This window comes from Sitophilus oryzae, unplaced genomic scaffold (genome assembly GCF_002938485.1).
Source record: "Sitophilus oryzae breed Bouriz unplaced genomic scaffold, Soryzae_2.0 scaffold_1396_pilon_pilon, whole genome shotgun sequence".
Lineage (NCBI taxonomy): Eukaryota > Metazoa > Arthropoda > Insecta > Coleoptera > Curculionidae > Sitophilus > Sitophilus oryzae.
Window position 1 is genome coordinate 12320392 of NW_022146055.1, and position 17233 is coordinate 12337624.

General features: G+C 33.4%; 1 protein-coding gene across 1 annotated transcript in view; it reads right to left on the minus strand.

Moving 5' to 3' along the window:
• LOC115875782 overlaps positions 1–8557 on the minus strand; it is a 34943-nt gene extending 26386 nt beyond the window's left edge. Inside the window, exons 1-2 of the mRNA XM_030891285.1 lie at positions 7037–8557; positions 6452–6983 (exon numbers count right to left, since the gene is read on the minus strand). Coding sequence (XP_030747145.1) covers positions 6452–6983; positions 7037–8557 — 2053 coding nt within the window. The remainder of the gene's footprint in view (positions 1–6451; positions 6984–7036) is intronic.
• Positions 8558–17233: the final 8676 nt, after the last annotated feature.

Genomic DNA, 17233 nt, shown 5'->3' on the forward strand with positions numbered 1-17233 from the left:
GAGCTAGCAACATCGGAAAAACAAGTATTTTAAGACGTCTGGCTCTTTGATATATCTTTTACTATGCTCTCTAGAACAGCATGCGGCCCGTCTGGCTGCCGGTAAACGTTGCGTTCCCTACTGCGGATTGAAAGAAGATCCTATATTTTTATTAGTTCTTTAAATTCTAGTATTGAATATAAATCGAACATATCTCCATAGCGCAGTGCGTAGAGTTTCCGACCACGAACCGATTATTCAGAGTTCGAATCCGGGTCAGGGCAAAGACTGTTTTATTTTATTTTCGTTTATATTCTGATAGTATTAAATATTTGTTTTTTTTAATTACCAGAATTATTTAATACTTTACTATCAGAATATAAACGAAAATAAAATAAAAAAGTCTTTGCCCTGACCCGGATTCGAACTCTGAATAATCGGTTTGTGGTCGAAAACTCTAAGCACTGCGCTATTGAGACATGTTCGATTTATATTCAATACTAGAATTTATAGGACTAAATTAATAAAAGGATCTTCTTCCAATGCGCAGTAGTAAACGCAACGGGTATCTGCAGCCAGACGGGCCGCATGCTGTTCCAGAGAGCATAGTAAAAGATATATCAAAGAGCCAGACGTCTTAAAATACTTTCTCGAAAACGTTGCTAGCTCTTAGACCATATAACTTTTTTATTTTGTCAGATAAAAAACGGGTTGGTGTGGTATGTTTAGTATATGACATAAATGAGGATTGATTGACGTATTCAATTCTTTTCGGCCACTTCCTGTTTCACCGGAAATGACTACAACTTTTGATTTTTAAATGGCCCCCTGGGAAATTTTTTGATTTTATTCGATAGAAAATGACACTCTGAATAGAATAACATATCATATGTCAACTTTTGACATTTTCACTTAAAACAAAGTTGTATTCTAAATTTCAATCTAGAATGCCGTGGCTGTGTTAAAAACACTAATTTTTAATCAAGGAGCCTTAGAAAAATATATTTGATCTTCTATTGTTTTTCTGTCTTGTTCTGGCCGGTTAAAAGATGCCCAAATCGTATTTTTAATCATAGCTCAATTTTTTCAAAAGGAAGGAGGGTGGCTCATTAGCATGGTACCACAGTGGCTCAATAATTTGGTATTACACATTTGGTATTTCGAGTCAAATTGGTATGAATCGCATGTTGCAATTTAAAATAAACCATATTCGAAAATGTAAAAAGTTGACATATTATGATCATCATCATCATCATCATTTAGCTTATACCGTCCACTGCTGAACAAAAGCCTCCCTTAACTCTAGCCATTTCCTTCTATTTTGTGCCACTTGAATCCAGTTTCCAGCCACCCTCTTAATGTCATCTGTCCATCGACTAGGAGGTCGTCCTCTGCTTCTATAGGCCTCGTGTCTCGGTCTCCATTCCACAAGTCTCTTTGTCCACAGTCCATCTGTCATCCTAGCCACATGTCCTGCCCAATTCCATTTAAGATGTAAGACAGATATCACCGCATCTCTTGTACTACATATTATGATACGTCATTCTATTCAGATTGTAATTTCTGTCGAATGATGTGAAACAGGAAGTCACCGAAAACAATTGAAAACGTCAATCAATAATAATTTATGTCATATACTAACATACCAAATCTCGGTTTTTTACTTGAAAAAATAAAAAAGTTATAAGGGTGAGCCACTTATTTTTAGCCGACTATACCAACAGGTATGGTAGGCTATTAAAAGATCGGCAAAAAAAAGTTTTTTTAATTTCACTCAAAATGAGTTATTTGGGTCATAAATAACCTAAATACAAAATATTTTCATGGTGTCTGTCTGTCTGTCCGTCTGTCTGTAGCACGATAACTCCAAAACCGCTAAACTGATTTTAACCAAATTTGGCACAAAAATACTGTGGCACCCGAGAATCTGGCCATTATTTTTTGGTGGGGGTGGGGGGTTGGTAAGTGGGTATGGGTGGGAGTTAAAAATTTTAAAAAATCGTAATTCCAAAATTACAGTAGCTAGCGAAACGCGGTTTTCAATTTAAGATTAGGAATAATATTTGCAACAAAATTTGTAATAACATCAAAATCAGTCAAAGTCGCAGTTTTTGAGATAAAAAAAAATTGCAAAAATTCCTTTACTTTGAAACTAAAAGAACTGCCTACCAACTTTTTATTAACATGTTTTAGTATGGGCGGCTATACGTGCCACCCGGCGCCAATTTTTTTACCATCATGATCTTTTGTAAACTTTATCTAATAAATGTCCCCTTTATTACAGTTTGTATTCCAATTATTTCGAATGCCAAATATTTAGAAACAAATATCTACATTGTCTGGGATGTAAAAAATGTCATCTGCATTCGTCATACCTTAATGGACATACTTTAGGTTGACATATTCTCATTATTTAAAATGACCGTTTGTGTTGTAAAAGATATACGATCGTCTTATGCAAAATTTGCTATTTAAATATCGGAATCTTTATCGAAAATATTAAGTGACGTTATTAAGTCTGGGACGTTTTCGGATGACAAAAACAATTCGGGAGCTGTTCTTAATCCGACAATATTGAAATGGTTTTTTGGGTTGTATTTTTTTCTTGCTTTATACCTGTCCCACTACGTTAAGATACATTTTAATTTGAATAATTTGAAACTTAACTCAGGGCAAAGTTTAAGGACCTTTTACAAACTAGCAATTGAAAAATATATATAGTACAGGATCGGACTGCAGAATTACCACGCTCATCATATTTTTAATCAAAAGCTAATTTTTGGGGTTCCGTACCCAAAGGGTAAATATTTTTCGTTCATATAAACTCATGGTACTTGCTCAAAGTCGTGGACGGTCCGTCGCGGACGCTCCGCTCCATCTGAAAACGATGTAAGCCTTCGCTGTCCGTCCGTCCGTCTGTCACAAAGGTCTATCTTATGAACTATCTTATAGCTAGACAGTTGAAATTTTTACAGATAATGTATCTATGTTGCCGCTATAAGAACAAATACTAAAAACAGAATTAAATAAATGTTGATAAATAAAAAAGTACTTTCACTAAACATTATCTTTTAAGTAAAAATTTTACATAGAACCTTTCAAGTCCTCGGTGGCCGCGTGGTTAAAGCGTTAGGACTTTACGCTGCTAAGACGTTGGAGCCGTAGTAAGGCAGGTTCGAATCCTAGTCAAGGCGACTTTTTTTAATCGTTTTTTTTAATTTTTACATATTTACTTTTACTTTTTACATATTTATTATTAATACAATTTTTAGTAATGTGTTTCTTCACTTTTTTTTAAATTACTTATACGCGCATTCAAAATTTCAGCTAAATCGGAAAAAAATGTTTATAATAATATAGTGTCTAATATTGTATAGATATAAAGCTGGCATCCCACGACGCGGGACTCGGCGAATTTTGGCTTGGCAAGTCAGTTCGCCAAGTGGCGACTCAGCGAGCGTGGTTCTTTCCCACGGCGCGGCGCGGCGCGTGGCGAATGCAAATTTGCGCGCGACCGTTGACTGGACTTGTCAAGTTGCATAGTAGTAAAAACAGGGCAGTGTATATTTGTTTGTGGCAGTGTGTAGTCAACATCGTGAAGGGAAGAACAAATAATGAGATCGCAACAAAAACAGCGTATTTTTGAAAAGTTTTATTTTAATGAGTGTTGAACATAATTTAAATAGAAACAAAGAAAAAAAAACGATGGTGGAGAAATTCCGTGTAGAAATCTGTGCATGTATTCATATGCAAACCAGTCCGGTTTAAAAATGTCGTCGGTCCCTGTGCCGGTTCCATTGATTGCTTTTACTTTTTGCCACAGTTTTCTAAAAATTGCCATCAATGCTTCTTTCTTCTTTTTAAGTTCCGCCACTGTGCATTTGACACCTAAATTAGTTTCAATTCTTTTCTAACTATCATGAACAATATTTCTATTTTCGTGATTTGAGTCCTTTGGATTCTAAATTGCTGGTTCTCCTTCGTAAAGTTCCAAAAATTCTATAACCAGTTCATTAGACCACTCCATTCTTCAAAAAATAAATAAATGAGAAACTTAATTTGCAAAAAATACACCTATCTCAACGATTATTCTGCGACGATATAAAGAACGCTACTGAGACTGCAAAACAGTTTTATTTGACACAAGCCTACGTGGGAGAATGGTAGGAAATGATTAAACAAGTTCAGACAAGTCAAGCCTGCGATGCTCGTTCATCGTTTGACTTGTGCTCCATTTAAAAACAACTGACCGGAAGACCGCGCCGAGCCGAGCCGCTTGTCGCATCGACGAGCGCTCTCGTTCCCACAACGCGTGGCTCGCCAAATCGCGCGCCGAACTCGCCAAGTTCCGCGTGGTGGGCTGCCGGCTTAATACGGAACACGTCGTGCGAGAGTCCGACTCGCACTTGACCAATTTTTACGTATATTTATGAATAGGGGAATACACTTTTAATCGGGTGCTGATCAAAAAGTTGCCGCAACTATGTTTAATTAATAATAATAATAGCTGATTTTGCAGACAACATTAAACATTACGTTCATTTTTTTTTGATCATTTATATGTCAAATTAAAGCTATTTTTATTCTGTACATGATGTTATAAGGGTGCCTATCAAAAAGTTGCTGCGGTTCAAAGTTGTTCCTAATACTTTATACGGGCCAGGCAACAGTACGTCGGGCATCGGTAGCTCCTATCATAAAAACTTAGGCATTTTGCATAAGTCACTATAAGTGTCAACCTAAAGTAGGTATGTGTTAACATGTATTTCAGGAAAATATTTTAACTTCTACAGGGTGGCTCAAAAAAGTGTGAGTGGATCGGGATGTTTTTTTTAAATGGAACACCCTGTGTATTATTCGTTTGTTATTTAAGTTTTTTAAGTTATGATTCTTAGTAAAAGTTAGCATTTTTAGATATACCGGGTGCGTCTCAAAAGTGGCTCACCACTATAACTTTTTTATTTTTTTTAGAGAAAAAAACAAGATTTTGTATATCACATAAATTAGGATTGATTGGTGTATTCAATTGTTTTTGGTCACTTCCTGTTTCACCGGAAATGACTACAACTTTTGATTTTTAAATGACACCCTCGGTATTTTTTTACTCTGTTCGATTGAAAATGACACTTTGAATATACATATGTACATATCACGTGTCAACTTTTGACATTTTCGCATATCATCAATATCATCATAACGACATTTTGACTCTAATACCAAGTGTGTGGTATCAAATTATTCGTAAAAAAATGTTTTTTCCAAATATGCTAATGAGCCGCCCTTGTTCCATTTAAAAAAATTGAGATATGATTAAAAATACGATTTGTGCATTTTTTAACCGGCCAGGACAAGACACGAAAAACATTAGATGATCAAATATATTTTTCCAAGACTCCTTTATTAAACATTAGTGTTTTTAACACAGCCATGGTACTCTAGATCGAAATTTAAAATACGATTTCTTGTTAAGCGAAAGTGACAAAACGTGACATATGATATGGCATTTTATTCAGAGTGTCATTTTCTATCGATAAAGTAAAAATATACCGAGGGTGCCATTTAATAATAATAATAATAATAATAATAATAATTTGACTTTATTTATGTAGGTGGCGAGGTCTAGCATACGCTACTCAATCTAACCACCTTAAAAAAATACAAAATACACATACAATACTAATACAACAATATAACAATTTTAATATAATATAAATCTAAATTATATAAACGAACAAAAAAAAAAAGACATATAAAACACCCATACATGAGCTTAAGGTACAATTCAATAATACTTTTATAAAGTTAAATTGAAATCAACAAGAGATTTCCTGAAACCTGCAATGGACAGACAGCTTTTAATGTACGGAGGAAGTGAATTGTAGCATTTCGAAGCATAATACGAAAACGATTTTTCAAACAAGGCTGTTCGGTGTTTAGGCACAACATAACTGCTGCGCTTTCTGGTATTAAGATCGTGGAGGTTAGCTGCCTTGACAAGCATGTCGAACAAATAATGAGGCTCTCGAAATTTTTCTATTTTATAAACTAGTATATAAGTATGTTTAAAAGCATACTGTTCAAGTCCTAACCAGCCCGATTCTTTATAAAGAGGAGAAACATGATCAAATTTAGAAGTACCAAATGAATACCTTAAGCAAGAGTTGACAAGTTTTGTTAAGCTTTGATTATCCTTGTTAAGTAGAGCAGGCCAGTAGACAGTGTTGCAGTAGAAGACCAATGGAAGAATTAGGCTTTTACACAAGGTCAATTTAACATCTCTGTTAAGAAAATCTTTGTATAAATATAGTGTCTTTAACTTACAATACGATTTCTGCAAAATATATGATACATGCTTTTCAAATCTCAGTTTAGAATCAAAATAACCCCAAGATTTTTGCAGTTTTAGCAGGTGTAATGGTGATATTGTCAAGTACGATATTTAATTTTTGAGAAACATCTGGCGAGTTCTTACCCACAAAAATTAGTTGAGTCTTATTAGGGTTTAAGAAAAGACCATGATGGTGTGAAATGTCGTAAATTATTCTCAGATCTTCATTTATTTTGATTTCGGAGGCTTTGAAATCTGTACTCAAGGAACAGTACACTTGAAAATCATCAGCATACTGATGTGAAGATAAATTTTTTAAATACGTTTTAAAATCTGCCGTATAAATAGAGAACAGAAGTGGATCAAGAATACTGCCCTGAGGAACACCACGATCTACAGGCAATAAAGTCGAAGGAGATTCTCTGATAAAAACTCTCTGTTGTCGACCAGCCAAGTAACACGCCATGAGTTTCAGTGAACAATCACTGAAACCAAAATATTGCAATTTCTTCAAAAGTATCCTATGATTTAACGTATCAAAGGCCTTTGAGTAGTCCAGAAGTAGGCAACCAGTATCACCTTTGTCACATATTCTGAAAAGATCATCACTGACTTTCAGTAAAGCAGTTGCCGTACTATGGCGAGACCTAAAGCCGGACTGAGTGAAAGGAAGAATCTTAGAGACATTAACAAATCTGTTAGTTGTTTATGCATAATTTTTTCTAATACTTTAGATAGGAAAGGTAATATGCTTATTGGTCGATAATCAGATAATCTGACAGGATTAGAGTTCTTTGCTGTGGGAATAATATTAGCAATTTTCCAGGCAGCTGGAAAATGATTTTTTTTAATACAAGTATTAATAATGAAAGTGATGTGACGCAATAAATGAGGAAGTATTAAATCAATCATTCCTTTATCTATCCCGTCACATCCCTTGGCATTAGACTTAATTTCCCTAACTACCCTCAAAATACTTTTCTCATCAACCTCCAAAAAATTAAACAAATTGGAATCATCCAGAAATTTAGAGCTCATATAAGTTTGTAAATAAGTATTAGTGTTATCATCAATGCACAATTTAGGTACAGAATTAATAAAAAACTCATTAAACTCATCGGCAGTACCAGTATCCTCATGATGAGATGGCATACCAGGACGAATTTTCAAACGCCTTAGTGTTAGCCAAAACTTCTTCGGATTGGTCTTAAACTGAAAAGACAAGTATGCTTTCTTTTCATTTCTTAGACTCGAAGTTACCAGATTTCTAAGTTGTTTATAATCCTGCCAGGCAGCTTCAGTTTTATGTTTCTTGAACTTAGTAAGGGCTTTATTCCTTAAACGCATCATAAATTTAATATTAGTTGTAATCCATGGGGCCGGAGGCTTAGTAAAACGTACCTTCTTGTACGGCGCATGTTTATCAAAGAGGTATGTAACGAGTTTAGTAAAATGGTTGACGATATCATCAACCTCATGCAGAACAAAAATGTTATCAAAATCCATGTTGTACATATCATGATCAAATTCTACTAAGTTAAAATTTTTATAATCTCGAAATGTGCTAAATCTAACTCCAGCAGTTTTTCTCCGTACATTCACTTTACAAGTAACTAAACAGTGATCAGATATATCATCCATCAGAAGAGTTTCAGTATCTGTAATCATATCAGAACAAGATGTAACTATAATATCAATAAGTGAACTATTACTATTGGTTATACGCGTAGGAACTTTTACTGTTTGATGGAGACCATACTTCTCAAAGAAGTTCATTAAGACTATTTTACTGTTATTGTTTGTCAAAAGATCCACGTTAAAATCACTGCCAAAAACAAGCATATCATATGAGGGTAAGAAAGTAGAAATCGAATTTTCAAGATCAGTAAGACAACCCAGCAGGTTAACATTGGGTGGTCGATATAAAGTACCAAAACATATATTTTTGCCGTTAATCTTGATGGATATCCACAACTGTTCCAATCCACTTTCTGAGGCAGGCAACTCAAGATTTTGAAACTTGTAACATTTTTTTATATAAAAAGCCGTGCCACCCCCTCTTCCAATTCTATCACTTCTAATTATATTATAATCAGGTATAGTTAAAGAAGAAGATGCAATCTTCTCAGACAGCCATGTTTCAGACAACCCAAAAATATCAAACTGTCCGTCCACTACAAAGTCGCGAAAAGCAACAAAATTAGAACAAAGCGAACGTACATTAAAATGTGAAAAATTCAGCTTATCCATCTTTAAATTACTATTATTCACCATAATTTACAATCAGTTATATGCAACTCTACTTTTCAATCTGGAAATATAATTATTAAGAACTGTGCATGTACTGTCTCTAGTTGTATGATTAATTAACAATGAAGTTTTATACTTTAAATTATGCTCCAAACAATTTGCACACTTTTCTTCACCAGTACATTCCTTTTCACTATGATTTTCAGAACATTTACCACACACTTTAGACACTTTACAGTCTTTGGACACGTGACCATATCTGCAACAATTAAAGCAGCGCAATATCCGCAGGTGATCTTCAATCTCTGCTCTTTTCCATGATACCCATAAATAACCTCTGGCAAGTATGAATCTACGAAGTGTTGGGGTTACCTCTATGACCACATCCATCCTACCAAATCGTTTTAGTCTTGATACAACTTTTAGGTCGTTCTTATCAAACTGAGACAAGTCGTTTAGAGTAAATATACTATGCATAATATCACTGTCGCTTGATTGCTCATCAGCTCGGACATTCTTTATTAGCATTCGTGGATTATATCTCCTTGATTCATTGACGATATAATCAGAACCTAGCTTCTTTGTAAGCTCTTTCTTAAGTGTATTCAAACCATCGGAATTTTCACAAAAAACAGCAATACCATTTTTTATCTCTTTGGTGTCATTAACACAAACCTTTAATTCTGCAGGCTTGATTTTACTAGTTACATCTTTGAAAATATCCTCCTTGGAAATCGATGGTTTGTTTATTTTTACAAGCAGTACAGCTGATTCATCATTATTTATTTTCGACGACAACGCCTCACTGTAGGAGATTCCCTTTTTTGTCCGGTCATTTATATCTGCATTCTTTAGGTTTTTATCAGCTAAGGAATTTTGTTCGAGACCGTTTATTTTGGATTTAAATAAATCTACCATAGTGTCCATTTCAGTTAAGAGTTTATTTAACAATTGTTTTTCACGATTAAGACAGTCTATTTCCTTATTTAGCACTGCAACTTCGCATTCCAGTTTTTCGACACTTATATCGGGAACTGATGCGCTATTACGAGAAGGTTTATTTGCGCAACGTCGCACAGCCACACAACACTTTTACAGTCAGTGATAAATTTACATTGGACGTCTTTCAAACCGGAACAGGCATAATGATATCGTTTTTGACAATTATAACACTTTAGAAACTTTTGATTTACTATAAAGTTGTCAGAGCAACGAGGACACACACGCACGTCGTCCGCCATGTTCGACTCGATTTAACAAATAAAAGTTGTAGTCATTTCCGGTGAAACAGGAAACGACTAAAAACAATTCAATACCTCAATCAATCCTAATTTATAACATATGCTAACTATAAAAATAATACCGAATCTCGTTCTTTTATCTGAATAAATAAAAAAGTTATAGGGGTGAACCACTTTTGAGACGCACCCGGTATATTAAAATATGTCAATAAGTAAATAATATTATTGATCATAACATATAAAAATATAATATTGTTTTAAGTAAATCGTATTATTTTCTTCCCAAATATCTTCAATCTTAAGATTTTTTTTATACAGGTAGATATATAAAATGTAGGCCACTACTGGTTCTATTAAGAAAACAGGAAACATAAACTTTCTTGAAAACTGGTAATCCTTTATTTGAACGCGGTAAATGGTTTTGTTATTTTAAATTTATATTTTAATGTGTTCGTGTCATGTATTCTCTAATTTATAGAATGGTTTGTATTCTATAAATTGTTTTATTCAAGCACTGTATCGGTTTTGGTTCGGTTTTGAATTGCGTGCTAACGGCTTTATTTTTAATTTGATAAATTATCAGATACTTTCGAGGTACAAGAAACAATATACAATAATGGCATATTTTATATTATTTATTAGATTGTTATGTTTGTAAATAAGTTAAAAAAAAAACAGAAAAACATGTTTGTAGTCCTAAAAATCAAAAGGTGTTTCTATGGTAAAACATATAATTTCGATTTCATTCTTTGATAGATGGTTATTTGCTATCGTTAAAGCACAGCCCGGCTTTACTTAACGTTAAGTAGAGTCGGGCTGTGGTTAAAGTATCACATTTTCTGGTAAATATTATCACCCTTTCCGTACAATTGAACCAAATAAATCAAATTTTAATAATCAGTTGAATTAGAATTGTCAAAATTGTGGGGTAGTTAAAAATTCTAGCATTTATGCAAATGGTTTATGATTGGTTATTTCAAATCTACCATACGATCGAAAAAAACAGCGTTTATCTTATTTTTGATTTAGATGGAGATAGAATTTGTATTTATTTATATTTGTACACATTGGCGTAACTACAGGGGTGCCTCCCCCCAGGTACTGCTGGGCACCCCACAGAGAAATCCTGAATTATGACTCTTGGCCACATCTTGGCTACGTATTAATTTTTATTTGCTTGTAATGTAGTAAAAATGACGTTTTCTAGTTTTGTTTAGTTAATATTATTTAGTTGTCTTTAAAAAAAATTGTTAATTTTAATTTTTTTTAGAATATTTGTATTTAAGTAAATTACGGGAACACGGTTTGATAACCAAGTCTATGAAATTCATTGATAGAGAAATTCATGTAAACGTTTTATTCAAAAAATATGTTTTTAAAATTATTTTTCATTTTTAAAAAAAATCAAAAGCTAGGCCCCCCCTGGGCTCAACCCCAGGCCCCCCAGGCCCACCCCAGTATAAATTGCTAGTTACGCTAATGTTTGTACAGGGTGTCCCAGAAATAAGTGCAAGTATTTTATTATATAGTATTTAGTGGTAGATCTCGATAAAAGAAATATATTTTCTCTTTACCGTTTTTCCAACAGTCCAAAATAAGTTATTTTACTTTGAAAATTTCTAAAAAAAATTTTCTTGCTAAAATTTTGAGAACCACTGGATCTTTTCTGGATTTTCTTTCTTGTAAATTTAATCTACTACCTATGTTGCCATTTTATAAAGAAATTATTTTTTTAATAAAAACTAAAAATAATTTAATTAAAAAATAATTCCTAACTTTAAAATTTTTTTTTCGCGAAAAAAACCTCATAGGTGTGTTTCTGGGGTTGAACTATACTACCAGTTGAAATACTTGCACTTATTTCTGGGATACCCTGTATATTAGTGTCACAGATAAATTTCGTATCATATGGAACTTTTTTTTACTTATTGACTTAAAAGGTAAAAGATGATATAAGAAAATTTAGTATGTTGTTTTCAGGTACGCTTGATCCATAGATAAAAGACTTATATGGCTTGATCATAATCTGTCAAATTTGACATTGAAAGTAATAAATGTCTAAAAATAGGTTCCCTGTCCAAATTTTGAAAAACTTTTATGCAAAAAACTTTTACGCAAGTAGATATACCAATTTTCAACCATCTAGATGAAAAATAAAATTTCGTTATTTTTAACGTATATTTTAATCTATGCCTTATCTAAACGGCTGAAACTTGGTACACTTACATAAAATTCAAAAAGGAAACACCAATAACAAATTAAGTTTTTCATAATTCGGCTAGGAAACCTACTTTTAGATATTTTGACTTTAAATGTCAAATTTGACAGATACACTAAAGCAACATGCTACATTTTCTTTGGTCGTTAAAATATTTGTATTACCAATTGTGACATTTTTATTCAACTTAACCATTAGCTAATTTCTATCTCCTTTATTATTATTTTTTAGTTGAACTTCATATTATTCACTGTCATACTATATATAACCACTGTCATATTATTAATTCAAGTTAAATAAATCACAGTTATACCATTTAAGTGTCATATTAATCCACTATGTAACCCACTAGCAAGATGAAAGATTTCTATCTAAAAATTATATACATTATATACTTTAACTACAACATTTTATATTATTAAATAAACATAATAGTATTGTTATTTATCTTGAATCTTTATATTTTAGTGAAAGGAAGGCTCTACTTCCGAATAAGATATAATTACATTACATCTATTATCTCATTAGTTTGTGTTTGATTTAATTACTGTTTTTTTGGCAAGTTCTTTTTTAGGACAAAATTAAAAGTACAAAAAAAGTTCGAAATTACTATTTTCTTAAATTTGTTTCCTTTTACAAAAAACCTATTATAGATTGAAAAATTAATATGAATTAAAGGCATAGATAATACTGATGAATACATTAAATTAAATGAGACAGTGTGACATGATTGGGTTCAATTTTGTTTTTTTTTAATCAAAGGATCCCTTGAAAGTAATATAACAGAACTTTTACAAAATTAGGCATGATCATATTTTATTGACTGACAATTTTCTTACTTTCCAATAGCTTCAGAATATCCACTAAATAAAAAATTGTCTGTGCACTATGTGCGCATATTTAAGTGAAAATTCTTATTAACAGCTATTAAATTGAAGGATTTGAATTACATGTTTGAAAGTAATAAATTAGAAATTAATAAATGATTTGATTCACTTTCATAAAATTTGTATTAAAATGACCATCTGCCCTGTCCGTCTGAGGACTCCATTCGGGTAACTCTATCCACGTGCCGAGTTTGGTTCCAATCAACCCATAACTAAGAAAAACCCTGATGATTTCGTCCATTTAGAGGCATCGGCATCGGTTAGAAACGTGGAGAGCGTCATCCTGTAGCCCGTCTCCAATTATACCCAAATCTACCCATATTTTTCTTCAATATCAAATTCTTGGTCGCACCCTAATGAAGATGTAAACACAACGTCGTATCCAACTTTGCAGGGTGAATCCGTGTGCACCGTCGCTCACATAGCCTACCCACGAAATTTGGTCGCGATCGGACGACATCAATTTTTGAAGTTTCTTACATCAAACCTAACCATGCAATCAGTGAGATCGAAAACTGTGATGGAATGCCGAGAAGCACTGTCTTGGCTGCGTCAGGGCGGGGCTACTCTGTGATGAGTGCCAGGCCACAGCAATGTGGTGGGCAATCAGGAAGCAGACAGACTCGCTAAAGATGGGGCCAGGGGAGAAGCCGTGGCAGATGATCCACCACTTGTGACGATCAACACACTGAAGGAAGCTATAGGAACTGCCATCAAGGCCAAGCAGCGAGAGACGTGGCAACACCGTGAGGACTGCGCTACAGCTCGAAGACTATGGCCAGTGGTAGATAGCAAAAAGACAAAACAACTACTAGAGCACAAAAAGAACTCTGGAAGAACACTGGAAACTGTCCTACGGGGTAAACCTCGTGAGATGGAAAGTTTCCAAAGACGACTACTGCAGAGAATGCGGAGAGGAAGAAGAAACCATAGAGCACTTGCTGTGCCACTGTTCGGCACTGGAATACCGACGCTTTAAAACTTTAGGGCAAGGTTTTTTGGAGCGACTAGAGGAAGCAGCAGAAGCTCACATCAGCGACATCGGGAACTTTGCAAAGAGCTGGAAGTGCTTTAACACAAAGAAAGAATGAGAGGAATGTTTGGTACAACAATACAGGGGTATCGCAATGGGCCCAAGGCCTCCGAGTGAGGGATCAAACATGATCCCAAACCCCAGCAACCTAACCTAAGATAACCTACATCAAATCTAACTGTCACAGCTACAAATGTCAAGTTGCCCTTGGTCCAATCTATCGCCATACTAAATTTCATTTAAATTGGATGATTTTTTCTAAGCCGTAGGCCGTCCTTACCAATTTTCCTTTCGTCTGGCTTATTAAATGTTTACTCCCAGCGAGCGTAAAGAACTTTTTTTTTGCGTTTCAGTTCAGTAAAGATGCGACGTAATTTGTACCCAACTCTTACTTAAAATTAACGTTTTTGATACTTGGAAACATCTAAAATCATAAACTTCAAAAAAATGATGATTAACTGTTATCTTAGTGTGAATGGACGCTTAATATGTTTTGCATTTTTTAAAAATAGCCGTTTACAGATGTGCATGCCATGACATTTTTCCTTCAAAAATATTCTTAAGTATTTTTGTGCGGTCACCTTTTATGACTGTCGGATTGTGATGATTTATAAGATTATTTGTCAAGCTGGGATTTAATCGCTTGATTTATAAAACCCTCAGTGTAATTTTAACAGTAACCAAATTAGTAATCGACCCGATTATAAAGAACGCAAAAGAATACTTTGTTTTTATCCTGTATTCAGGATGACAGGAGATTCACGATTTATGAAATTATGAGGTATTGGACTTAATCCAAAATAAATTTATAAAAGCGTAGGTAGTATAATCACTATACGTATACTTGCAATATACATGTAGTAAAGATTATCTAAAACTAACTGTGTTTTAAATCAAATTACTTTACGAAAAAATATATGGTATTCGTCTCGGTACTAAATATTATTTTAGAAAATTTACGAAAATCACGAGATATATCCAAGTTTCTAGATCAATCAATTTTGGCAGGTATCGTGAGTTACTTACACGAAAATATAAACTCAGTGTATACCTTTAATAGCTATACCTTTTTGGCGGGTTCATTTCTATAAAAAACTTCTTGAAAAATTTTTAAAATAAAAAGTTATTTTTTGTAAACACCACTGCGTTTATCAAACCAATTTTAAGACCAATTTGTCAGTGGCATTTTACCTTTTACCCAATCAAAAAAATCTTAACGTTTCAGGTGGTATAGCGTCAGAAGAAGCAAAATAAAAATATACGACTAAGAAAAAACTTTTTTTAAATATTATATTATTGTTATGTAATTATTTTTTTACCAAGACAATAATTATGAAGAAAGAACCAGCCTCCAAAAAAATAAAATAAAAAAGGCTTTTTAATTCAATTTAATAGAAATAAATATATTGTGCTACATTGCAAGGCAACTGTAAAGGTTAGTAATGTAAGGTTATTATTATTATTATACAGGGTGAGTCTAAAATAAGTGCAAATATTTTCAGGACTGATAGATCTCGAGAAAAGAAACACATTTTCTCTTTACCATTTTTCAAATAAGTCTAAAATAACCGCGTTAGTTATTTTCTACTAACTATGTTGCCACATTGTCAATATAACATGTTTTTTAAATAAAAATTTTAAAAAATCCATTTTTTTTTCAAAAAATTCCAAATTTTCCAAAAAAAAATTGCGAAAAACCTCATAGACGTGTTTCTGGGGTCGAAATACATTACCCCTAAAAATATTTGCACTTATTTAAGACTCAGCCTGTATAATGACATTTTAACAGAGTGTCAACCATTTTTCGGAATCGGCATCCCGTTTTGACCTTCCGGGATTAGAACCTATAATTTCGGGATCGTTGAAAAACAAATATTAAATTGGATTCTGAGATTGACTATCAGAATGAGAAATTTAATCTAAAGAAATTCTTAGTAAGAATGCAGCTACATATCAGAAAGAAAATGAGAAAAGAGCTATAATAGACAAAAAGAGCTAAAATAGACAAAGCAAAGTAACGTTCATATTTAGTACAAAAATACAATTTTTGTTACAAAAAAAATGAAAAGAGTCATTTTAGATTGGGCATTTAAATTGTTCGAGATTTTCGGGATCCTGGGATTTAATACCGGGATTTCGGGATAAACATACACCGAGATCTCGGGATCCCGGTTTGGAAACCCTAGCGTCAACGGTTTATCATAATTTGTTAAAAAACTAACAGCGCTTTCAGATGGAGCGGAGCGTCCGCGACGGACCGTCTGCGACTTCGAGCAAGTAATGAGCTTATATGAACAATTTTACATGGGTCGCGTCCGGATGAGCTATCTTGAAAAAACATCCGCGCGGACGCTCCGCTCCATCTGAAAGCGCTGTAAAGTGTTCTTGAATGGTTGTATTTACATCGCTTTCAGATGGAGCGGACCGTCCGCGATTTCGAGCAAGTTCCATGAGTTATATGAACAATTTCACATGGGCGCATATGCTCCGTCCGACGGCTATCTTGAAAAAACAAGACGAACGGTCCATCGCGGACGCTCCGCTCCATTTGAAAGCGCCTGTTAGGTATTTTAAATAGTTTTTCTTTGTTCCTTGTATTTTTAACTTCGACGACTGGAGAAGATATTTATACCTCCTAAAACATTAAACATTTATTGCCCGTTAGGTAAAATTATTGTATTAATAAAATACCACTGAAAAATTGGTCTCCATTGGATCAACGCTGTAGTGCTGTAGTGTTTAAAAAATAACTTTTTTTGTTTTGTACATTTTTTCTAGTCTAAAACTCTTTAAATACCTAACTTAAAATAAAGTATCAAATATTTATTATTATTTATTAACACTATTATTTAAGTTGGTTCATAAAAATATAAAAAAATTACATTCAGACAAGCAAAAAACTCGACTAAACCAAGAAGACAAACGGTTTTACTCAACTTTAATTTTTATAGTAACTTATTAAATATATATTGTTAACTCAAGATTTTGTTCACGTTTATTTTATCATTAAATAAATTTATTTAGGTATATCTAGTAGAAAATTATTATCCCTACATGGTAGTCAGGCGAACTAAAATCTTAGGCGTAAAACTTATACCTGTTCAGTATTCTATCCGTGCCTCGAGTCGACTTAGGAGTACAATTTAATATATCCAGTGGCGTTCTGACATGTTTGTAATATCTTGAAAATAGCTCTCTTTTATGTTACTAGAAGGAAATCTACAAAATATAATAAAAAAATTGTAAACACGGTATTTATAACAAACTATAACTGTAATTTAAAATACTACCGATTTC